Source organism: Xiphophorus hellerii, chromosome 14, assembly GCF_003331165.1.
Source record: "Xiphophorus hellerii strain 12219 chromosome 14, Xiphophorus_hellerii-4.1, whole genome shotgun sequence".
In the NCBI taxonomy this organism is placed as follows: domain Eukaryota; kingdom Metazoa; phylum Chordata; class Actinopteri; order Cyprinodontiformes; family Poeciliidae; genus Xiphophorus; species Xiphophorus hellerii.
Genome location: NC_045685.1, coordinates 7,602,237 through 7,626,835, shown reverse-complemented (window position 1 = coordinate 7,626,835; position 24,599 = coordinate 7,602,237). Strand labels below are relative to the sequence as shown.

Sequence of the window (24,599 nt, the reverse complement as noted above, 5' to 3'; positions counted from 1 at the left end):
TTTATTGAACACGCCAGGTGGATTTGTTGAACTCTGTTGGAGTCTGTTTGGAGCAGGAAAGCACCTTAATAGTCAAGTCTGTCTACACAGGGAAAGCCTTATTTGGTACACTTCAGTTCTCCAAGGCCAAACCGACAGAATCACACCAACGGACACTCGACCAATGGACTCCACGGCAACACTACGTAACCGACAACGCACGCTAAGAAAAGAAGACAAATCGCCCCAAAGAAAGCCGACGCGATTCACAGCCACACTATGAGATTCAGTTCTGTGCAGTACGACTTGCTCATGTTGCTTTAATCTGTGAAAATGCAGTGCCATATATGACTTTATGATCGCTTAAGTTCCACCCTGCAGTTTTATCTCGCCACCACGGTAGCTTCGCTATAACATCACATGTGAGGCGCACAATATAAAACGGTCCTAAGAGACTTAAACTGCTTTAAATTTGGTTTTTCCAAGTCACAGATTTCAAACCACCTTCTCTTTACCTAAACTTGATGATTACATTTCAAGATGCATTCCAACCCCTGACATGAAAATTAAAGAAATAATGCTTACATATTGTGGACATTTTTTACTCTCTTTTTTTCTTGCCATCTCCTAGTCTTAGTTGTGCAACACGACAGAATGAACGCAAAAAACCCCTTCAAACTGCTGTTATATCTGAAAAGACAGATGGTAGAAACTAGGTTTTAACTCCATACTTTCTCATAATAGTGCATATGTAGGAAGCCATGGATCATTTAACACATGGTATAGTCATTTTACACGTAGTTCTTTCTATGTAATTTTATTTCATAGACTAATGAAAAAAAAAAAAACCCAGCACATTAGACTTTCTTTGCCTGTGACTGGCCGTATTTAGGGATATCCGTTTATAAAGCCAATTGCTTTCAAACTCGGAATTTGAACCCAGACTAATTGGGTTTGGTGTGAACAATTTTCTTCGATGCTAAGAGTCAATTTTAGCAAAAGTTATCTAAAACCTACAAGACTCGGGTCACAGAAGAAAACATTAAAACGTTTCATTGTGGAAATCAAGTAATCTACTTTAAGATTTCAGAACGAACATGTTTGTTTTACATCAGATATAGAAATCATGTTTTAAAAAAGCAACTAGAACCAAACTTTTCTATTGCCTTTATCTTTTTTTTTTTTTTGGTTATTAGTTTGTATTTACCTAGCAAAGAGTAGCGAAGTCATCCAAAAGTAAAGCACCAATGCAGGTGAGTTTGAAAAACGTGTCTTTAACGTTACCAAGTCTTATAAGTACCGTAGTTCGTTTCTACTTTTCATGTGAAAAATATTTTTGAAATTCTCAACTGGATGCCATCCACCGTCTGAAAAGATAAGTACAGTCACTTCCAGTGAAACAAGAAATGCAAATCCGTGTGTGAACCAAGCAACCACAAAACGGCTAAAGCCGTCATCCAGGAAGTAGCTTCCTTTCAGGAAGTGCTCTGAGCAGCTGGGTGTCTGGTGGACTGGAAACTGTTCACGGTGATGAATCGCAGCATCAGAAGGTCATGTGATGATGCTGCTATTATAAGACGCCGCTCGGGCAGAACTCTACCCATGTCAACGTTAATATCCGAAGATTTGTTGGATCCAAACAAAAAAAAAAAAAACACTTTCAGATGAACACAAGTGCATTTCTTTGGCCAGGCAAAGGCACTTTGAATATAATGGCTAATTTAACTTAAACAAGGATGTTTAATTTTATTCAATTGAAAATTTACAAAACAGGCAAGTTATGTGTTTTAAAACGTGTAAAAATTAGCTGAAGGAAAGCGCAAAATCGCTAAAATTAAAAATGAGCTCCGCTATTAGAAGATTAGCCAGTGTCTAATTAAGACGTTAATATTGAACTCTTAACCAAAACTTCAGCACGAATGTCAAACTTTATTCTGCTAAAAATTTAACAGGCGAGTTAATTTGTGCTCTAAAATGTACTTTTAGACACTAAGCGTGCAAAACTTTTTCCAAAGTTAGCAAAATGCTAAGCCTAAAAACGAACTCTGCTACTAGCAGATTAGCTAATGTCTAGCTAGACATTTGCATTTCAACTTAAAACACCGATGTTGAACTTTTATCGTACTGGAAGTTTATAAAACAAGTAAATTAGTACTTTTGAATTTTTGTGGAAAGATCAATTTAAGGAAAGCACGAAAATGTTTTCAAAGTTAGCAAAAGCCATTAGTTGAAGTGTGCTGGAAAATGAGCAGCAATTTCTTTTCTAAAGTCATTGCTGACGTCTTCCTTCATGGTTTTGTATTAACACACCAGTTAAGTTTCCTTCTTCTTGTCTTTTCCCTTATAGCTGTTTTTGTGACATTTGCTTACATCAAAAGTAACACGCAAAGCATCAAATCAAGGGCTCATCTCTTGTCCTAAATGATCTTTTTTTTTTTTTTACTTCATTCATTGTTTAATGAATACAGTGGAAGACAAATAAATACAGACACGAACAGTGGCAAGAAGAGGAGGAAGACAGAAAAGGAGGAAATATGGAGAGGAAGGTCAGAGGACGGAGAACTGCGGCAGGTCTGGCGGAGGAATCCTGCTGATCTCTGTGAAACCCTGCAAGTCGCAGGAAGTGGGAACCGAAGTTTACAAGGCAAAACCAGTTTATCCGAGAGCCGTACTGGCCAGGCTCTATGGGAGGAAACGGAAACCGTGTAATGATGTACGTGTCGATGCCGTCTGAGAGAAAGTTTTTAGTGGAAGACACAGGAGGAAAATCCATGGAGGACAGGATGGTGTAAGTAAACCCTCATTTCTGATCTGCCGGAAGACATAAATAATAATAATAATAACTTTTTAAAAAAAAGCGGAACACAGTTAAATCAATAAAAAGAATACAAAACTGCCTTGTTGACGTTAGTTTTTACTTGAAAAAATACTTTAAAAAGTAAAAAAAGAAAGAAAAATCAACAGAAAACAGTAGTGGTGGAGGTTTGACGGAGGAGACGCCGAAGAGGAAAGACTGAACTATGACAAACGCTCGACCGGAGCAGCTTCAAACTTCCAGTAACGTTTCAGACGAGGCCTCCGTGAGCCGAGCTCCGGCGGTCAGAAAGGGGTCAACATACGCATGACTTCAGCTCGGGGTTTATTTTTCTTTTAATGACTAAGGAGGAAGTTAGCAGAGGGGGGGAACATAGACACTGTTCTGTTTAATTAAGACTTGGCTGCGGATTTCAGGAGGTTTTCTTTGCTCCTCCTCTTTACATCCCAGTTGTAGACTCGCGCCATGTCTGAAGGGAGCGACGAGTCAAGATGAAACGCCAAAAATACGGAGGGCTACTGAGAGGTAGCTTGTGTTTAATTCAAAACATGTCCCAGGTGCAACCCTAATAACTAGATTATCTTCATCATCATAGAAAAAACATTAATTAATTTCAAGACAAAAAAAAGAAGCAATTTGTATATAGATTTAGTACACAAAGTCTATACTTCCAGTCCAAAGGGAGAACATCTGCCTACTGGGAAATGTTCATTTGACTATCGACACCATACATGTTGTTCTTCTCCCCTGTAAAGCCAGAAATTTGGTAATCCCAGAGTTGTGCAATAACTAGCTACCTTTATGCAATTACATTTACTTGCGTAACATTTTTGAGAAAATGTACTTTTAGAAGTATTTCTAAGTACTACGCTGAGTTTTACTTGAGCGATGTTCTTATGACGTATCGCTACTCTTCAGTAAACGTTCTGGATTCTCTACCCACTGAATGAAGAACCAACATGTTGGAACCAACAGTTCACCAGACACAGGCCTGCAGTGTTTTGTTAAAAGTTTCAGAAGTTTTTAATTGAAACAAACTGATTTGGACAAATTTTCTTTCATATTTTTTTTGCTACTTATATGAATCATAGTTATTTTGGTCCTTAAAATACCAAAATGTTCACTTAACTTTATATATTAGTCCGTCTGATTGTGTGATTGTTAAATATTAAATGACTGATAATTTGATCAGTTACTTCAGTTGACTTTTTACCAAATACGTTTTTACTCTTACTTGAGTCATTTCTTAGAAAGCTACTTTTTACTTTACGTGAGTAAAAATATATTGAAGTAGTGCTACTCTTGCTTGGATTCTCTACCCACCTCTGTTCACTTGCTAAAAAAATACTACACGTTGCACATTGTGTACAGAACTAAAGCCCCCCTGCATTTCAACAAACTGAGTAATTAGAATATGCTTCTGCACAAAAGGTGACATCTAGTGGCCCAACCTTGGTATAGCTCAGTCATGACGGATGGCTTTGTTTTTCTTGTTATTTTTTAAAGGATACTGACTTCGGTGGTGGTGCCCTGGTCTCTCAGGTAGTCCAGGTCTTCCTCGAGCGTCTCCAGGTTGCGAGACGCCGTGGACAGGTTCTTCTCTAGGAGAGCCTGGGCTTCGTCGATGTTGTATTCTAACATGACGTTGGCCTTTTGAGGAGAAGCGTTGGAGAAATCATCATAAGACATAATCAGTGATCCAGTTAATTGAGTTTCAAAGGGAGGAAAAATGTAATTTAAATCAAACCGAAAGCCCATGCTCACCCCTAACCATAGGCAAACTTTGTCAGTGGGCGGCACGGAGGCCTTGCAGTAAACGTTGTCGGCCAGCAGGAAGTGTGTTTCCATGGGCTCCGTGGTTTCCTGAAGAGAAACTTAAATTCAACAGGGCTCTGATAGAGGTGAAGCGACTAACCAGATTAAGCACGACGAATCGATGGCATATGTATTCTTAAACACAGTTTTATTTGTTTTGTATTTTCACCAACCAAAGAGCATAGAATTGTACATCGCGCTGCTACATCACGTGACATGAGTGGAGAATAAGAAAAAGAGAACATAAGAAGAAGAAAAGAAAAAACAGGACAAAAAACTGCGGCTGTACTGTCACATTCATGTTGAACCACATCTTCAATGGCCTTATTGCCTCACCTGCTGTCCTAAAGGTCACCAAACATTTACAGACAGATTTCAAACCTGACAATGAGGCAATCAAGAGCCAGCAGCTATGGTGATAGCAAAAAAGGCATAGAAACAGAGAAGGAGATGACCTGATTGTCGAAATAATTGTCAACAAACTAGCTCGATTAATCGTTGACTGGAGTTAATGATTAATCGGTATTACTGATTAATCATTAACACCTTTAGTTATCTATTTCGTACTCGTTTGACCTAAAGAAATAATCACCAAATCAGCCCTACAGTGAAAATAAGCGATAGTTGCAGCTGTGGCCTCTAATATTTCCACTGAGGAGCAAGTATTGTTTTTTTTTTGTTTCGTTTTTGTTTTAGTTTCTCTGCGATTCTCTGAGCCTCTTCTGGGCCGTGAAAGCAGAAATACAAAAAGTTCCCTCTGAAAATGTAGCAACATGGAAGACTAGACAAGACAAAGGACAAAGACTGATGAACAAACAAGAGTCCAGATGGACAGGAAGATGGACAAAGGGACAGACAAACACATACGACTTTTAGAAAATAGATAATCCAACAAAGTCTAGAGACGTGACTATTTATTTTCCCGAACGTGATCAAATTCTAGAATTTTCCAAGACTCGGTAGGAGCCAGAACAAGCAGGAACGCTCATGTTCCACTTGTTGCTTCTCACATAATAACATCATTATAAAAGAATGAAGCAACAGATTACACACTGAGGTTTCTTTAAGCAGATTAAGCTGGGAAAAAAAAGCAGAAGAAACATTACCCACCTTTTTCTTCTGCATGTGTCGGAGGATTTCTAGCGTCTGGGTGATCTGTGGGATCTGGTTTTTCAACCTACGTGAGCAGAGAGAACAAGAAACCGTCACGTTACAGCACCAACTGTTTGGTTACAAAGTATCTGGCAAACGTCTGAAACTGGTTAAGAAATGAAAGGAAACCGCATGGCTTCCAACAAAACATCAAAGATATGAGCTCATATTAATAAGAGGCAAATGATGAAGTTATACAAATAAAAAGCTGCATATTCTGTGTTAGTGTGGTGAACTTTAGTAAACTGTTTATTTACAGGGTTTGTATTACAGGGAATTTCAAGAACTTTTCAAACATTTTCGAGGTAAGGTTTTTTTGTTTTTTTTTTTTACTTTTCCAGCACCACACATTAGAGGTAAAAATACAAATGTACTAAAGAAAACAGCTTCAATTCACTAATATATACCGTATTATATAATAACAATATATATCATTTAGAAGTATTATTCTACATTCTGCAGCAGGGACAAAATAAACTAAAATATAGCAAAATTTTATGTTTTGTAATGTTTCTGTTACAGGCACAGACTCTTACAGATTGGTCTGAGAAAGTTACAAAAAAAAAAATGTCCTTGCTAAGTTTTCTGGGAATGACCAAATAGAAATTATTTTGGGAATTCCAACTGACCCTAAAACATGAGAAGTTTGGTCTGATTCAACTTCAGACAGTGAGATAAAAATGTGTGTGTGTGTGTTATATCATCGTTAAATGTCTGGTTTCAACTGTAGATAACGCTTTTCAAATTTAAGCTTTTAATCAAGCGTTGGATTACACTTTATTGCTGGGCAGTTTGAACATCAAGCACTTTCAAGGACTTTTTTTTTTTTACAGAAATCAAGCACTTTCCAAACCTTGAAAACACCTGAGCATTTTCAAGGACTTCAAGCACCAGCATTGAAGCCGGTGTTTAAATACGTGAACTTTTTAGAGTTATTTTATTTTTTTTCATGTTACCGGAGTTTCTTCTGAGACAGGTTGAGTTCCATGTATTTGTATTTCTGGTACTGTTCGTCCAGCCTCCTGAGCGCCGAGTCTGCCGTCTCGTTGCCGGGCTGCTTCATGAACGAGTCGACGTCCTCCTGTGAAACAGATGATGAACGAACTAGAGTTAGCAGATGATCTCTTACGAATGATAGTAGGATTTCCTACAGAGGCAGACTGACCATCTTCTCACAATGGTCAAAACCAAAGTGCTGCTGCTCAGCATACAGACTCCAGCTGAATTTGTAGTGGAAATAAATATTTTACAAAGTTTCTGCAGGTCTCACAGAGTCTAATTTAAGGCTTTCTAAAACCCTTGTGAATTAAATTTAAGTCCTGCATCACGACAGAAACGCGCAAAAGAAAAGTACATATTTCGTATGGTAGTACAGTAGTGCCAACAGAATGCATGCAACATCGTATGGGTTGGCAACAGAAGTGAGCCGGTGGCAAAGATTTACATTCTCCAGGTAACCAGCGATAAATGTCTGATTTAGATGAACGCAAAAAAATCTTGCTAGTTTTCAAGCAGGGGTATGCTAGCAGCTAGTTAGCGGTAGCCTCAACCACTTCCAAGTCACAAAACGGAATGAAGACGTCGGCATTTGCCTGACAGAGGGAATAAACTCTGTAGAATATACGAGAAAATGGTCTTGACACAACATAATTTAAGACCTGTGATTAACGAATTTAAGGCCAATTGACATTTTTAAAATAAATTTCAGACACTTTAAGGCCTTAATTTGGACTGTTTAAGGATGCATGCCACAGACTCCGATTCTTGCTTTTCGTGCCAACGACTGGCACACATAATGGACCCGAGATAATTAGGATTGTGATGTTTTTTGCCATGACAAAAAAAAAATGTTTTGATTTATTGCAATGCTTAAAAATAACTGTCGTAATGTTTCTAACATTGGGGTGCCACAATAAAAGCAGTAACATCCTTCAGGTGGTGTGTAAAATGTATTTCTACAAATTAAACAACTACAAAGATGTCAACATATTCTTTCAAAGACAAATTATAACTCACCAGCTCTGAAAACTTGCAATATATTGCAAAAACGTAGCGGTTTTTTGTGCAATATCATTTCATGCTAAACAAGTGTGACAAAGTGAATTTTGAGAGAGATTTTAAAAAAACATTAACCATTATGTAGTGGCGTATTAAATCTTTTACTACCTTAATTTAATTATGCGGAAGTCTTTCAGACACAATCATTATTTATATTAGAAGCTAAGGTATATCAGTTAATGCTTTATGCAAAACCTCAAAGTGGGAAACTGAGGCCTGTTAATGACACTAAACCTACACCAAGTTACAGAGACCAGCTGAAAAACATAAAAGCCCGTAAAATAAATCAGGAGTGACCGAAGACAGAAAAAGCCCAAATCACTCAACCAGTAATGACCATAGATGGAAGCAAGTAGCCGCCCATCCTGCACACACAGCGGGATCATCAACTCACTGTCAGCTCCAGTGCTGCTAGTTAGCTAGCAGGTTCTGAGCCGCTATATCGCCCCCTGTACGTCAGGGACGGGCAGAAACACATTCAACGGTACTGCACGCAAGCGGCGCAGTGAAAAAGGTTCGGCTTTACGCACCACAAACACCGCTTCGGGGATCCCGAGGTGCTTTTTCTTTGTCGCCTGTACGGCATTGCTGTTGTCTATGGTCGCCGCCATGTTGAAGAGAAGTCGCTTCCTCCCTTACGCATGCGTACAAGACGCCTGAAGACCAGGGGACTCGACTGCCTCTTGCGGTCGCATGTTGAAACTGCACCCAAAGACAGACTGAACGTTTCCAGAGTTTGACATTTATTTGGACATTTATTTAAACAGAGAATGCGTCATATTGGCTACAACATTAATGGATGTTTAATTTGCTCCGTAGTAAATGCTAACTTAATGTACTTGGCATCATAAGTTCTGGTGGTCCCATAATTTGCATTACTATTCTAGAAATAAAGTTAATTTATTCATAATCGGTACAAATAAACTTAGACATATATATACGTCATAACTATTTACATAACTTATTAACTGACAGACAAGATACAGCAAAAAGTATCTGCGTCTATTTGTTTCTCACGTAATTATTAAAAAAAGCTATAAAAGTAACAAAAATAATGACTAAATTAAAGTGGCAACAGGTTGTTATTGTATTTTTATACCTTTATACAGTAATGCATCATGCCGGGAATTGATCACCGTGGAAAGTGAAAGAAAGGCTTGAAGACAAATTCCGCTCTTCCCATCTTACATCTTTAAGAAGTTTCTCCTTCTGTCCACAAGGAAGCGCTGTTGCACTTGTTAGTCGTTTCCTCCTGCATTTTCTGGGACTGCTGCTGATCAAATGTCTGAAAGCGAGTTTATAAAATGTGTACGTTATCTTCTAAATTAGCTATAAAAAAATATTAGAAAACTGTACATTAAATATTTTAATACCAATGTTTTACTGAACCTGAGAAATTACGAGTTTTGTAAATGCAAAAATGTTGTCAAGTATATCTTAAGAAAAAAACAACGTAGTATACACTCATTTTATAGTAATTACAACATGAGTAATTACAAAAACAAAGTAATTGCTCATTTTATCCATAAAGATTTGTTTCTCATGGTTGAAACAAATGAGAAATAACCTCTACCAGATAAATCAAACACAACTGCAAACCACTCATGTTTTAGAAGCACTTCATTACATAAATTATTACAATTTCCCATCCAATATTGATTCAGAGAAATTCACATCATCTGTGGAAAACTATAGAGTCACATGCTGTTCATCAACCTGCGCGTCCACCCTTTATAAAAATGCTAAAATACTCCAAGTGATGCAGGTCTAAAGTCTCTCATATCCAGTCCTCTCCTCCACATGTGTGAAATAGTCAACTTCACACTTTATGTAGAAAACGAGCGCCTACAAAATGGACACAATACAGAACATTTACAAGATGATTTGTATTTTGAATTCGGGTTTTGTGTAGCGTAATCAATGAGGCCGCAGTTATTGGTGCCCCAGACAATTATTGTAAAGGAAATGCAACTAAAACTTTGTAAGTTTTTACACTCTTGAGTGGCTAAGACTATCTCAGAACTTTCGAGTCATAATCCCTGCATTTTAATTGCCTTCATAATTGACGAAGGCGGTGTGCCCCTTGAAGCACAAGGCGTATTTAAACGTAGAACATTTGAGTGAAAAAAGGTTCCTGGGTCAATGATGATGTCGTAAAAATAAATGAAGGATATCAGCATTATTGGTTCATGTCATTCATCATTTTACTAAGTCATTGTTTAATCGGTCATCTCTGCTGGTCACTGTTTGCATCCACAGGGAGAACTGTCGGATTGATGAAGAGATCAATAACGTTCCAATAATAAACTTGTTTTTAACACAGTTTTGTTTGTTAGTGTATGTGTCAGCATAAACTTTGCAGTTTGGAAGCAGAAATGTCACACCAACCCGAGATTGGTCAGGTTTCTGTTACACTAGTAGCCGTCTCTGAAATTGGACTCTTAAACCAGATTGGTTTTGCTTCTCATTTGATCCAAAATGAACACCTTCATATTCTATAAACAACTTATATTAAGTAGAATAGACGAAAGAAAACTGCTCTGTTGTGTACAAAACATGCTACCTAACTCAATTAAAGGTTTCTTTTCAAGTTTCCTGACTGACAGCTGTGATAATCAGCGGCTCTGTATTTTTCCCGTGGTCAAAAACTCCTGGGCTGAAGAAAGGGAAGATCCTCTCCGAGAACAAACACCCGGTGAAGGTGTAGATGTGCGATCTGTCATCCACGTCAAAGAACGAAACCGTCCCTTCTTCGTAATCTGTGAACACTCCGATGGTCTTGGGACTCTTACGGAGTTGAAGCAGGATGGAGGGGGAGTCCAGGGCCCGGTACTCACTGGCGTTCCTTAAACGCACCGTCCAGTAGCCGTTGTCCGGGGTGGAGGTGATCATACCCTTCCTGTTGACGGACTCTTTGACCACACCCAGGTCCCAGAAGGTCTTCTTTCCAACTGCAACCTAGTTGACAGAACACGTTTTTGAGCATTGCTGTGTCATCACGGGCCCGGCGTCGCTTTCGGTTGATCGAACCGATCTACCTGAAAGTAGAACCTCCCAGACCGGAAGCCTTTCTTGCTCAGAACGCAGATAACCGGGTCAAAGCGTTGGGGAATGTCGGGGACAAGGTGCAGCAGCTCGCCTCGGCCCGCCTGCTTTCCGTCAGAGGACAGGACGATGTTTGGATGGGCCGTGTCTGGGTCCAACACCACATCCACTGTGGACACACGGGTCAAAACTTATCGTCTCCAACTGCCACCTCCTTACAATCAGTACACCCAACGTTTATCATCACAGTCATCCGTATCACAGGTTACCTGAAGGAATCTGACTCTATGGTAAAACCTACGAGAGAGACTACTATTTAAAATTCCAGTGCATGTTCTTCTGTCCTAATCTGTTGTTCACCTGGTCTTTAAAATCAGGTAAAAAACAAGCTCAGAGGCACGAGGTAACTTAAAACATTTAATTGGAGGCCTTCAAGAAAAAAAAGTGCAATGGGTAATTTCTAGCAATGAGCAAGAGACATACCAATATGCTAGGATATAAGGAAGAAAAGGCAAGTCTTTTTGGGATTCAATAATAAGATTAATAGAAAAAACAGTTTTTTTAAATATAATTGAAAGGGTAAAGTAAAAAGTTTAATGTAAGTGTAAATTGTGTTCATACCTGCATATTTTTGCATCCTCCTCATCTCTGTGAAAAAGAGAAATAAAAAAAAGTTTATTAAATACTTTTTTAAAAATCAGAAGAAGACAATTAAATTGTGTATGTACATCAAAACGATTGAAATGTAGCAATGTAACAATTATTTTAATTTTTATTTTTTGCCATTACAAAGTTTAACAACTTTTTTAGAAAAACATGAGAAAACCTTTTTTTTTGTTTTTGGTATGATACTAACCAAGAACATTTACTGGCACTTCTAATAAAAATGTGTATAAAGAAAGCCTTAGATAAATCATTATCAATCCCAATTAAAATGCAAATAAATACAAATACAATACAGATATATACAAATAAATCAAGAAATTAATTATTTGACCTTTTCAGGTAATCAGAGTGTTAAAAGAGCTCTTTATTAGTAATCCATAAAATCCTCTTTTCCTGGGGTAGAAATATGATGTGACACCCAAATGTTTTGGCAAAACCGAATGTACATTGATAGTCAGTGGTTATTAAATTAGAAAATGTAAATGTTAAATGAATGATATATTATTTATCTTCTAGAAGTAAAAAAAATAATTTTAAAGGGATTTTTAAAAAATATAAATAAGAAGGCCAACATCTATTAAATTGCCATGTTGCCATGACGCCTGTTGGTTAACGAGTGAGGTAGAGTTCTCACACATCAACATCCCAACTCCTCACTCCTTCATCAAATTCTATGATGTCATGATGACAACAGTCATTTGTGACGTCATCGTCACTGTTCTTTATATGTAACAAACGTTTCCCTTCTTGTCATTGCTTGCCACACCACTGACCAGTTCAGACGTACGTTGAACGTTGATCAAGACTTAATTGGAATAAACATTGTTTGGTCCAGCATGTCCTATCAAAGGCCACTTTATGTCAACAGTGCGATAAGAAGGCGTTGGGGAGCTGTACCCAATCACCAAGGCTGGCTTGAGGTCCAGAGACTTAGGTCTCTCGTGGAAACGGAGAGAGCGAGGCGGCTGGAGGAGAACCAAAAGGTAGCTTCCTTGCAAAGAGAGCTGGACAATACACAAACTGAGTTGCAGAAGCAGAAAAATCTCAAGGAGATTTTCATCAACAAGGGCAAAGAGATGAGGAAAAAACTACTGGCAGCAGAAAAGTTTACCGATCCAGAGACTCTCAGCCCCGCTGTTGTCACTTCCAAGGTCATCAGCGAAATAAGACACAAGAAGAAAAAGCAGCTGCAGGAGGACTTGGAGCAACTGAAGGTTGCACATGTTGTCAACGAGGAAGAATTTATGTCACAGATCCGGGCAGGGAAAGAAAAATGTGACGCCTTCCAAGAAGAGCTGGACCAAGTGAAGACTCGCTACGAGGAGCTTCCATCAAAATATGAAGCCGACGTTCGTGAGGGGAAGCTGCAGGTCGACGCGGAGATGTTTTATGAAGAAAAACTCAAGCAGGCCCGAAAGCTCTTTGAAAATGTTACAGATGTTTCTGCACTGAGACAGGAAGCCGGCGGTTATCAGCATGAGATGAACCATGAGAACGAAGCTCATTTGAGAAGAGCAAAAAATGATCTTGAGCTTATCAAGGAACTCAGAGCAGAAAAGGACAAGCTGATTCAGAGAATGGGACAAGAGTTCACTTTCCTGCAGCAGGAATCCGAAGAGGCAAGAAAACATTTCCAAAGCGAGCTGGAGGAGATTAAGGTTTCTTTCCAGGATCTTAAGGCTACATATGAAAGGGACGTTTCTGCTCTGAGAGAGGAAGCACAAATATTTAAGGAGGGCGCAGATAAAGAGATAAAAGCTCTGTCACAGAAAACGATGAGGGACCTAAAGATTATCAATGAACTTGGAGCAGAGAAAGACAATCTCCAAAAACAACTCAGTGCCCTCCAGCAAATGTATTCCACCTGTGAGCTTAATTACCAAACAGAGCTGGAAAATCTGAAAACGGAGCTCAGAGACAGAGAGGAAGTAGGACCTCGAAGAAGGAAAGTGGCAAAGTGTCAAGAACCAAATGAGAAAGAGACTACCACTGTAAATAACATCTCTGACCTGGCATCCATGGATCTGGACCGTCTCTTAGAGGAAATCCTGTCAAAGGATTTTGAGATACCTGATGCATCTCCTGAGGAGCTGAATGACTTTATAGAGGTGATGCAGAGAGATGCAGGCATTCTTGATTTTAAACCCATGGAAGTGACAGACTTCTGTGTGGAAACTCTTTCAGAGGAAAGGGAAAGTCCAGATCCTGAACCCTGAGCAATTTACAAAACCTCCACTTAGATTTTAGACTAATTTAATGGACAGCGCTGGATCTTCACAGAAAAGTGGTCACAGTTTTTAACCGGGCGCCTCTTTCTGTGAGATTTGGTTGTTCCTTCGTTAGTGTCAGTTTTCGCCGGGTGCTCCGGTTTCCTACACATTCCCAAAAACATAAGTTATATATATATATATATAAATAGAGTCTGAAACATTTTATAAAAAGCCAACCCCATCCATCCCTTCACCCACCACAAAACACAAACAAAAAAATGTATGTATTAAGATTAAGAAAACGCCCAACCACCTATACCCCCCCAAAAAATGAGTTTGAGTGCAAATCACCCAAAACTGCCCCCCACAATAGCTGAAAGGAAAAAAATAAACAAAAAAGCAAACAAGAAACATTGCAACAAATTCCAAACAGCAAATAAACACCCCATTCCTCCTAACTAAAAAAAACAAAAAAAACAAATCATATATGTGTGTGTGTTGGTGTACATGTGAGTGTACACCAGGTGAGTGTGAAGCGTCTCTTGCAGTAGCTTAGAGATTCTTCCTGGAATTGCAGAAAGTTGCTATAGTGCAACTTTCTGCGTCCAGCTACTGCAACTGGCTAGTCCCTTGATGTGGGCTGAAAAGAGGAGCAGGGTGTGTGATTCTCCTCTTGCCAGTGATTAGCCTCTCCACCCCAAAGGCCTCTGCAGTGCCTCCTCGTGGCCACACATGGAAACTGGGTACATTAACAGTCCCAGGCCAAACTGCAAGGGGTCTCGGAGCAACAGTGGGCCCCAGAGATGAGGTGCACAGTGTGTGGACCCGTCAACCACTGTCCCAGCTATGGGCAAATAGCGCCAGTGTCTCATAATTACATCTAACAAGGCAAGAGCCTAAAGAGCCTAAATAATCTGAAGCTTGTGCTTCAGAGCAAACTGCCAACCCTGCATTTATATGTGGATTGAAGTTTTTAAACTGAAGCTAATTAAAAATATTTAAAGTCGTAACAAATTAGATGGAATTGCCCTTTAGTCATCCGGCCCATCAGAAACCAACTTCAGCTCTGTATAACACAAGGACTTTTAAGCTTTTGCGTAAACTGTCATCCTAAATTACGTTGAAACTCTTTTCCTTTTTACCTTCTTTCTTCAAGACATCCAGGTCTTTCCTCACAGTGTTATCCAGTCTGGAAAGCGCTCTCCTCACCGTTCCAACGCAAAGTTCAGGGTAGATCCTGGTTTCTGTCCACTCCCTGTTGGTAGGTGGAGGTGACACAAGCGAGGGCAGTCTCTGACGAGGGTAAAAAAAAAAGAATACAATTTGTACATTAATCAAAAATGATTGCCAAAATGCTGTGCTTTTCTCCTGACTGTTTCTACAGTAGCAAACCTGCTTCAGACGACAATCACATTAGCCAGCACAGTTTTTTTTTTTTTTATATCCAGTTTCTAAAAATCTGCTTCACATCACCACAATCTGAGGTTGATGCTGACCTGCAGGAGGTGCAGGTGGTCATCCGTGTTTTCCAGCTGGTTTAGCTCAGCGTTTCTCCTCTGCAGCTCAGCGATTTCCTGCTGAAGGTCACCGATGAGCTCCTCTGCCCTCTTCTCTTCCGCTCTCTGCCTTTCCTCAATTTCTGCATCAGCTTCGGCCTGTCTCTCCTTCGTCGAGTTAATCAGGGACGCGAAGAGACTGTCACTCGCCTTCCTCTCCTTCTCAGCGCTCAACTGGAAAGCACCAAACATGTTAGCACTTGATTCAAAGAAATTAAGTGAGATATAAGTTTTGATTTTGGACAAGTTTCCAGTGACGAAATAAATATAATTTCTGCTAAAGGAAAACACCAAGATGCAATGTAATGTGTGTTTAGAGCAGGGTTTTGTTTAACACAAGACTTATTTTTGGTTAATTCATATCTTTTGTACCTACATGTTGTCATTTTGCTCCTTTATTCTTCCATCTCATACCTGTAAGCAAAACTGTGTTGCACCCAATTACGCCCCAGTATTTGAAGTTATATTCTATATATCTTTAATGCAAATCATGAACAGTCCCACTTTCCACAATAAAGTGACAGATGGTCAGTACAAAACGTTGCGCAGTGGCTATCTCAATTTGACCGGTTTATAACGGGGTCAAAAAGGCCCGGGGACAATAACCAGCAGCCAATGACGCCATTTTGTATTCGAAAAAGTCAGGCATGATGTGACTAAAACTACAAAGGTAAAAATAAAAAAAAAAAGACCAGCACTTCACAAAACCTTTTGTCAAATTGCATAAAATGTCAATGGATCCTCATTTCAGTTAGAGGCCGAGGTTTGCTCTCTCCATCGTCACTTACTGCGCTCAGCTTCAGACAGGTTTTTATCTCCTCAATCTTCTTTTGCCGCTCCTGGATCATCTGCTGAAAATCTGCCTGCGTTTGCTGCATGTGGACCTAAATGGACAGAACATATTTATTTGGTTTATTTATTTAAAAGATGGGCTGGGTTGGCAGTCTGTGCATCACTGAGTTACAAACTGATGGTAAACGGTAAACGGACGGTACTTGAACGGCGCTTTATCAAGTCTAGAAGACCCAAAGCGCTTCACAGCACATTCAGTCATTCACACGCTGATGATGGACAGTAGCCACAGCTGGCCTTTGTCCATCACCAGCAGGTAAGTGTCTTGCCTAAAGACACAATGACGGAGACATATGGATTGAGGAGTCGAACCGGCAACCTACCGATTACAGGATGAACTCCTGCCACTGCCGCCACCATCGCCCCACATTAATCAGACCACAAATAATGGTACAGCCTTCTTTAACATGATAGAGTTGCATTTTTAGCTTATGTTGTGTTGATAGATTACTTGATATGCTATGTTCAGTTTGGGTCATTTCATGAATAACACATGTAAGAACATTACATTACGATCCCATCATTTCCGGCCTTCAAAGTACATCTTACACTAGTCACCATCTCCCGTTACCTTCCTCTCCTTGCTCTCGTCCTCCATTGTCACCGGCTGGTGGTCTTTGTGCTCCGTCTCGGTGCAGAACTGGCAGACGCACATCTGCTCCGTCCTGCAGAACATCTCCAGCAGCCGCTCGTGCTTCTTGCACATCCTGTCCTGCAGGTTCGCCACCGGCTCCATCAGCTTGTGCAGCTTCAGGGTGGCCACGGTCCGGTGCGGCTCCAGGTGGGCCTCGCAGTACGACGTCAGACACACCAGGCACGACTTGTGGGCCCTCACCTGCAGGGAGGTGGCGGCGCACACGTCACACACGACTTCGCCCGGTTTGGCTGCAGACACGGGTGAAGCTGACGAGTAGACTATCATCTGCCTTAAAGCGTCTGTCAGCTCTTTGAAGGCCGTGTTGATGCTTATCTCAGGCCTGGAGGCGAACGTCTTGCTGCAGGCGGGGCACTGGCAGACGTCACTGCTGTCCCACAGCTGCCCGATGCAGACTCGGCAGAAGTTGTGCCCACAGGGAGTGGTCACTGGGTCAGTCAACACCTGCTGACAGATGCTGCACTGGAGCTGTTTCTCTGGGAACATTTTAGCTTATGTGTCTCTTTATCTGTTGGACAAGAAATAAGACAGTTTGGTTAAAAAAAAAAAGATGGAAGAGGCAGCAGTTAAAAAAAAAAATCATTCACCAATAGTTAGCTTTCGGTGAATATGTAAATATGCCAAAGTTACATATGCCTTTCCTGTCGTTCAGTTTTTCACACAGTCAACAATAATGAGTGTCCTTGGAATGTGGGTTATTCTACCAGGCACACCCAGTCTTTACTGAGGCTATAGTCATATAATAATAATCCTGACATAACACCAGCGCATACACATAAAGAACCCAATGGATAATCTCTACTGTTACTTCATACAAAAAGTTCTAACCTTAAAAACAGACTGGTTTTATTGTTTTTCCTGGGGAATGTAACCTAGGACCACCGATCTATGAGAAGCTCAGTAATGTTCTAGCAAAAACCTCGATCTGTCCGTCTTAAACTTGTGGTTTCGGACAAGTTTCAACCCATTGCCAAGTACAGAAGGGCTCTAGTGACGTCAGCTGCAAAATTAAAGTTTTCAGAGAGGTCAAGAAAGCTTGCCCTAATGGAGGCAGATAGACACAATTTATGAGGCTGTCACCACCTTGCTTTTGCACCACTGTTCTTTTTTTGCAGGGTTCACTGTTGCTCTACATGCTTAAAAAAAGTGGACTCTCAATCTTTAAAAAGACAGGTTTTTTAACTTTTGAAAATTTCAAAAGTGAGACTTTGAAAGATTCGGCTGTGTAGCGTTTCCCTTTCAACGTTTACCAGATTGCTTCCTTGTTTCTCTTTGACAGTTCTTTGTGAATTGATTATGGCTGTGGTGGGAGTAATGATTCTGTTTCATTTCTACTCATTCTATCGATCCGTAGGTTATACATCCACCCATCCATCTGAGATCAGGTCAGGGTGCTAGCATGTCTAGGAGACACCTCTCCATTGACGAGTGTCAGCTCATTCTGGAGGATCCAAACATATCTCCAGAAGAGATTTATAGTGGGTCTGCCTTGAGACCTCCTACCAGTGGGACATAACCTTTAAAGAAAGGTGTCAAATAGCCCAACATGCTCCCCTCCCCTTTTGATGCGGAGGGACAACTGAACCTCCTCATCCTCCCTGTTGCTCTTTTTGATCATGATCCATATCCCATGACCAAAGGTGAGGGTTGAAAGGTAGACAGATGGAAGTGTTTGCTGTTTGGGTCAGCTCTAGCTTCTCCACGATGGACCAGAAAAAAGTCAGAAGTGCTGAAGATAAAGCCCCATTATGTCTGGAACAGACTCTCACCAATTAACCCAGCCGTATTGCTTCACATTTCTAAACACACTTTGAACTTTTAGGTTAAATCAGCAGATGATCTGTACTCACCCTTCTCAGATGAAGCAGTCTTGTCGCCTCTGACAGCAGGGCAGGTGATTCCTTTGGCACATGGAGCACAGTTACTCATAAACCAAAACCCTCCCCCTTCTACCTTCCCGACTCGCTGGATCTGCCTAATCTTAAAATCACAATTCACAGCTCAACCAACAATTAGTTACCGTAGCAACATTAAATAGCTGACTTGTGTTCGGCAACCTTTTATGAGCACGTCTGTATTTATGTAATGATAGTAATAGTTAATAGTAGCTCTCACACAGGGACAGAGTTTGTTTGTCTCCAGGGTGTGGTGGCCTGGTCAATGGTTAACATTTTCCACTTGGAGCACACACCTGAAGTACCCGCTCTGGACAGCACACAGGTATGAGGAGGGCCCAAAGTCGGTCCTCGAGGGCCGTCATCCTGCACGTTTTAGTTCTCTCCCTGGTGGTAGTAACAACCTTCTCAGCAGGTCAATGCTCTTCTTAGGCCTTCTAACGAGCCATCATCGGATCCAGGCGCGTTAAGCCAGGGAGAGAACTAAAACATGCAGGATGCCGGCCCTCGAGGACCGACTTTGGGCACCCCTGCTCCAGAGGCTCACCTAGTTACATAACGGACACGTTCAGGTTCATATAAGAGTCATGTCAACATGCTGGAAGCTTTCACACACACACACACACACCCACATGTTTGCGCAGCTATTTTTGCGGGGACTTTCCATTGACTTCCAATCATTTCTGCAGCATAAACCTTACCCTTACCTTTACCCTAACCCTATCCATTACATACCTAACCCTAACCCTACCCAAAACTCAGTTCACACCTTAGTCCTAAATCTGACCCCTGACCCAAAAACAGAGTGTGTCCCCACAACGTAGTATATGTCAGGAAAATGATCCCCACAAGGTATTAGAAACAAACACACACACACACACACACACGCCCACACACACACACTGTATATGGGATGTGGAAAAATGCAGTGTCTTTTTCACAATTTGGAATATTACAGTTAGAGATTTCAAGGAATTTTAGCTGGGTTTTATGTGACAGACCAACACAGAGTAGTGCGTAATTGTGAAGTGGAAAGGAAAAATACGCGTGGTGAAAAAAGGAATGTGCCGCGCATTTGTTTTCCAATACATACCTGTCTACCTTAGCTGACAGTTCAGGCGAGAAAAAAGAATGAATTAGAGAGGCAGTCAAGGGAAGGTGGGAGAATGTGTCCACAGGATGATTGTTATGCATTCACACCGCAAATCTGGTCTTTATGAAAGACGGACAAGATGAAGGAAACCCTCAAGAAGTAAGGAAAAAGCTATGCAGGGGAGCAAGAAAACATGTTGGACATGTGTGGCGAGAGGGCCAGATAAATAGAACCGTGAAGATAACTGTTGTGTGATTAAATGCCAAATTAAAGCAGGTTTGTATTGCCATATTACATTAACCATCCAGCCATCCATTTTCTAACACTCTTGTCCTTAGTGGGTCCATATTACATTAATTAGTCCAAATATATATGGATAAATATAAACCTTAGAGCAGATGTTTCCAAGTGAAATAAGGTTTGGACTAATTACGGCTTGGAGCAAATCTTTAGTCCTAATCCAACTGAACTGTCCCCAAATGCATCACTGTTCTCTGTAGCGTCATAACTTTCTCACTAGGTGGCGACAAAGTATTAAAATAGTGGTGATTTCACTAGACTCCTTCCTACCTTCTAATACAGTCTGACGGAAATATATTTCAACTTTAACTAGTGTTTTACACTATAGTATATAGTTGTTCGGTTAGAGCGACTTGTTGAACTAAATGGTTCTGTAATCATATAAACTTAGAAATTTTGATCAGTACAAAAAAATTCTGTGATCATAGGGGATAAATATTAATTATGCTTTTTTCTTTACTTGGGGCAGGTCTTTGGGTTAATTTAATGTGTGTTTATTCAAACTACAAAAAACAAAAACGAAAAAAACGAAAGATGCAATGCACAGTCTTTATCAAAGTCAGTTGACGCAGATCACGCCTTGTGTTTTACAGGAAATGGTTCACTTTAGCCGGAAACTAAAACTGTCGAGACACGTTTGGGTCCAAATTCACCCGGGCAGGACGAGCAGCGCAATTTCTTTTCCCCTAAAACGTCTCCACGCAGCTCAAACTTGTTCTTCGTCATGGCTGGTAAGTTATTTTAGCTTCTTGTAGTTAAACTGCAAACTCGACGATCTGAAGCCAAACAGAAAACAGAACAGAGCTTCGCTGCACAGTCTCCTCTCACGCATCCATGTTGTTTCTCCTTGCAGTCCTGTGGTTGGAGACTTTTAATGTTCGTGAAAGAGGAAAAATAAATAAATAAAAATACGATAATATTCGTGGAGCTTCTTCGGGGCTTTTAAAATTTTGGTATTTCTTGATTTAAAAATATAGTCACGAATATTAGCGCGCTTACTTTTTTTTAATACGTAGAAGTTGTCAGAATATGTCTGAAAAGATTCCCATAAAATAACAACACCTGCCTTCTCAGAGTTTATTAGTGAGGAAAAGAGAAATGGTAAAATTATGCATTTGTGTGTCTGTGTGTGTATGAGGTGAAATTAGCCTCATAGTTACAAACAAATTGTATTAAAACACTTTTGAACCGTCTTGCACTTTAATTTGACAAATTGACCCGAACAGGATCTGTTTTCTATATTCTATATTCTATATGTTTTCTATATTCTTTTACATATATATAATGTAAAAGAATTAATTTTAAGGTGATATGCTCTTTCAAGCAGAAGAAGTTTCAATAAAATAAAAAACCAAGCAGTAAATTTACAATTTTTTGAAATACTTATTGTCAGCAGCAAGTATTTAAAAGTATTATCTAAAATAAATGACTAAACTGGAATTAATTTATCATTGTTTTCCTCTCCTTTTTGCCAGACACGCTGAGGATTGTCCTGCTGGGGAAAACTGGATGTGGGAAGAGCAGCCTGGCCAACACCATCTTGGGGAAGGACGTTTTCGAAGTGAAGAACTTCACCAGCTCAGCGGTCACTCACTGCCAGTCAGAGACCCAACGAGTCCACGGCAGGAGCCTCACTGTGGTCGACACGCCCGGCTTCTTTCACTCTGGACTGTCTGAGAAGGAGCAGAAGCGTGAGATAGAGAGGTGTACCTCAGAGTGCGCTCCTGGGCCCCATGCCTTTCTCATCGTGCTCAAAGTGGAGAAATTCACAGAGCAGGAGAGACAGGTCGTCAGAATCGTACAGGAATGTTTCTCTGCGGAGGCCTTTAAGTATTCCGCTGTTGTTTTCACACATGGCGACCAGTTGGCGGAAGGCACGAAGATAGAGGAGTTTATTAGAAAGAACCAGCAGCTGAAAGATCTGGTGGAGAAGTGTGGAGGGAGATGCCACGTCGTGGATAACAAATACTGGAAAAACAAACAGGACGAGGTCAGAAACAACCAGTTCCAGGTGGAGCAGCTGCTGAACACCGTCAGGAAAATGGTGACGGAAAACCATGGCGGCTGCTACAGCACAAAAATGCTGCAAGACTGGCAGAAACGGAACCAGCAACCCGTAGTCCACCGTTTATTTCAGACTGTTATAAAATATATAAGACCGAAGCCTGTGTTAATTTTCTGTGTGATAATTTTAGGTATAATTACATGGAAAAGATGGGGAGTACATCCTACAGAAATCAATTAGGACCAGATAATTGAATTGGACTGATTACAGAATCTCTACCGGCGGTCTGAAACTGACAGCAGCTCCATCATGATTTGCTGCTCTGAATGTTTCTCTACGAGTAAAAATCAACATCTTTAGTCCCACTGACATTGTTATCCTATTTCTGACCAAATATCTGCAATATTACGGATTTTATAATCTGTAATATTGCATAATTTTTACTTATTAATTTAAACTCTGTTGTTAGAGTTAGGCTTTTCCCTTCTCATGAACAGTAGTTCCTGTTAGACTTTAGCATCACTCTGTCATGTTTCTCTGTGATTTTTAGTTTTTTTTTTCCCATGATCCCCCTGCTTTATGCTTTTCTCCAGCTGTTAGTGAATGGACCGGTGAGCTGGATCAGAGCTCACCGGTCCATTCACTTGTAGCAAAAAACCAAGCATCAGATGGACAATAAAAGTGCACTATGTGACAAAACGTTTGGAGTTACTGATTTCAAACATACAGTTTTAGTCTAATACAAAACAATTCTGTACTGTAAGGATCATATGGCATTGTGTGTTATAAATTTTACAAAAAAAAGTCATTTTGCATTACATGTATTAACTTGCAATAAAAGCACAATGAAAATAAGTTCAGATCAATCAAGTTTTATTGGTTTGAAAAAAAGAGTAACATTGACAATAATTGTAATATTTGTAAAGGGAAAAAAAAAACTTAAATCTTAATTTTTCAACATACAGTCACAAGTTGTGATAAACACAAGAAATAAGAAAAGAGTGTTTCTTACATATATATTAAATTTTTTTTACATAAATGATTCAGTTTTACAGTTCTAAAGAAATAAGTTGGGCTAACATGAAAAGCTCAAGTTAACTGGCAATTTCAATTTTGTTTTCAGAAAAACAACAAACAATCAAATCAATCAAATTTTATTTGTACAGCACATTTCAGCAGCAAGGCATTTCAAAGTGCTTTACATCATATCAAACACAGAAACACAATGCAACATAGAATCAACAATCAAAACACGACATTAATTCAGGTTCCATCAATAAATTTGTAATTGATTACGTTTCAAATACAATTCTAAACAGGTGGGTTTTTAGTGGAGTTTGCATCCATAGAAAGTTTACCTGTTACACTCCTACTGTGTTATATGGAACAAAATACCTGTTGCTATTTTTATTCACGCTCACAATCACAATCACACAATTTAAAACGATGTAGACAGCATTTTAATGGGCTTCTGGCACGAGGCTCCGTACACCTCGTTCACGTCTGTGAAAGAGGTGTACATTGTTTATTGCAAACTAAACAATTCAATAAAAATATCATTAAGTAACTGTTAGGCTATGAAAAGGTTATTAAGGTTTGAATCAACAATGTTGGTCCAAAATGTGGTTCAAAAAACAGCCATAGTTTCTGAGAAAATATCAGTTTTCTACATTTTGTAAATGAAAAACTATTTAGATTTATTTCTACTTTCATGTAATATAGAATAGTATATTAAAGTACCTGATGTGAAGCTATACAATTCAGACAGTTTAAAAAAAAAAAGATGTAAAAAATAATGTGAAGAACAATGTTTCCCCCAAACCTTCTGTATCCATCATCATTTTGTTGTATTATCTACATAACTAATCTTCTCTCCTGCTGTTTAAATAACATTTTACAAACATTATCAACCACTTTGATCCACAGTTGCTGATGGCAGATTTATCAGAGGCTTTATAGTTTGTTTGCTTTGATGCTCTTACTCCCTCCTCAATTTTAACCCTCCATGAAGACAAACATTTAAAACATTCGACAATCTAAGGCCCCGTCCAGATGGAGATGATTTTAGGTGAATCCGGAAAAGGTTTCCCGTCATTTAGGCGACACAAACACATGGATGTGATATTTTAAGGAACCAGGAGCAATTATTCTTGAAAACTGATGAGTACTTTATTCAGTCTTCAAGTTTAGCTCCTCTCCGGTAGACTGTTTTTTTACACAGCGTGATACGCTCAGGGTTAATTTTTCGACCTGGAAACTTATGTTAATTATATCTTCTACAGTTCCCTTTGTTTCACTGTTGTCAGCTATATCTGCCCCAACTTCACCACCAGCTGCTGCTTCAGCACCTGCACCAGTATATTTAGGTGGTTCGCATTTAAGAGAACCAAGAAATGCTTTCAGCAACATTCCTACTGAACCTTCAGCTGATATCTTCAAAGTCTGCCCACAGGGCATTGCTTCTTTCTCTTTCCCCACCGCTTGAAGGAAGTCGTTGGTGTAG

At 39.8% G+C, this 24,599-nt stretch overlaps 3 protein-coding genes across 3 annotated transcripts; 1 reads left to right on the top strand and 2 right to left on the bottom strand.

Annotated features, from left to right (window-relative positions):
• Positions 1-2,831: 2,831 nt before the first annotated feature.
• vbp1 (von Hippel-Lindau binding protein 1) lies at positions 2,832-8,485 on the bottom strand. Its single transcript, XM_032584220.1, has 6 exons — positions 8,350-8,485; positions 6,718-6,842; positions 5,720-5,786; positions 4,559-4,657; positions 4,306-4,444; positions 2,832-3,263 (listed from the first exon to the last, which is right to left on the bottom strand). The coding sequence occupies exons 1-6, from the start codon at positions 8,428-8,430 to the stop codon at positions 3,187-3,189; spliced, it is 588 nt and encodes a 195-aa protein (XP_032440111.1). The 5' UTR covers positions 8,431-8,485; the 3' UTR covers positions 2,832-3,186.
• Positions 8,486-9,421: 936 nt separating this feature from the next.
• On the bottom strand, positions 9,422-19,245 carry LOC116733381 (E3 ubiquitin-protein ligase TRIM39-like). Its single transcript, XM_032584211.1, has 8 exons — positions 18,654-19,245; positions 16,720-17,311; positions 16,085-16,180; positions 15,237-15,470; positions 14,883-15,033; positions 11,486-11,512; positions 10,858-11,033; positions 9,422-10,777 (listed from the first exon to the last, which is right to left on the bottom strand). The coding sequence occupies exons 2-8, from the start codon at positions 17,287-17,289 to the stop codon at positions 10,406-10,408; spliced, it is 1,626 nt and encodes a 541-aa protein (XP_032440102.1). The 5' UTR covers positions 17,290-17,311; positions 18,654-19,245; the 3' UTR covers positions 9,422-10,405.
• Positions 19,246-20,682: 1,437 nt separating this feature from the next.
• LOC116733383 (GTPase IMAP family member 7-like) lies at positions 20,683-22,790 on the top strand. Its single transcript, XM_032584217.1, has 2 exons — positions 20,683-20,822; positions 21,567-22,790. The coding sequence occupies exons 1-2, from the start codon at positions 20,816-20,818 to the stop codon at positions 22,334-22,336; spliced, it is 777 nt and encodes a 258-aa protein (XP_032440108.1). The 5' UTR covers positions 20,683-20,815; the 3' UTR covers positions 22,337-22,790.
• Positions 22,791-24,599: the final 1,809 nt, after the last annotated feature.

Bases quoted from the DNA above. Each gene is read 5' to 3' on its own strand.
- vbp1 (XM_032584220.1), bottom strand. From the start codon at position 8,430: ATGGCGGCGACCATAGACAACAGCAATGCCGTACAGGCGACAAAGAAA. The intron at 4,445-4,558 runs GTGAGCATGGGC...TCTCCTCAAAAG, and splicing joins AAGTTTGCCTATGGTTAGGG to GCCAACGTCATGTTAGAATA. The intron at 3,264-4,305 runs GTATCCTTTAAA...CGCTCCCTTCAG, and splicing joins GGGCACCACCACCGAAGTCA to ACATGGCGCGAGTCTACAAC.
- LOC116733381 (XM_032584211.1), bottom strand. From the start codon at position 17,289: ATGTTCCCAGAGAAACAGCTCCAGTGCAGCATCTGTCAGCAGGTGTTG. The intron at 15,034-15,236 runs GTCAGCATCAAC...TACCCTCGTCAG, and splicing joins ACCACCTGCACCTCCTGCAG to AGACTGCCCTCGCTTGTGTC. The intron at 11,034-11,485 runs GTATGAACACAA...GTGTGTCCACAG, and splicing joins GAGGATGCAAAAATATGCAG to TGGATGTGGTGTTGGACCCA.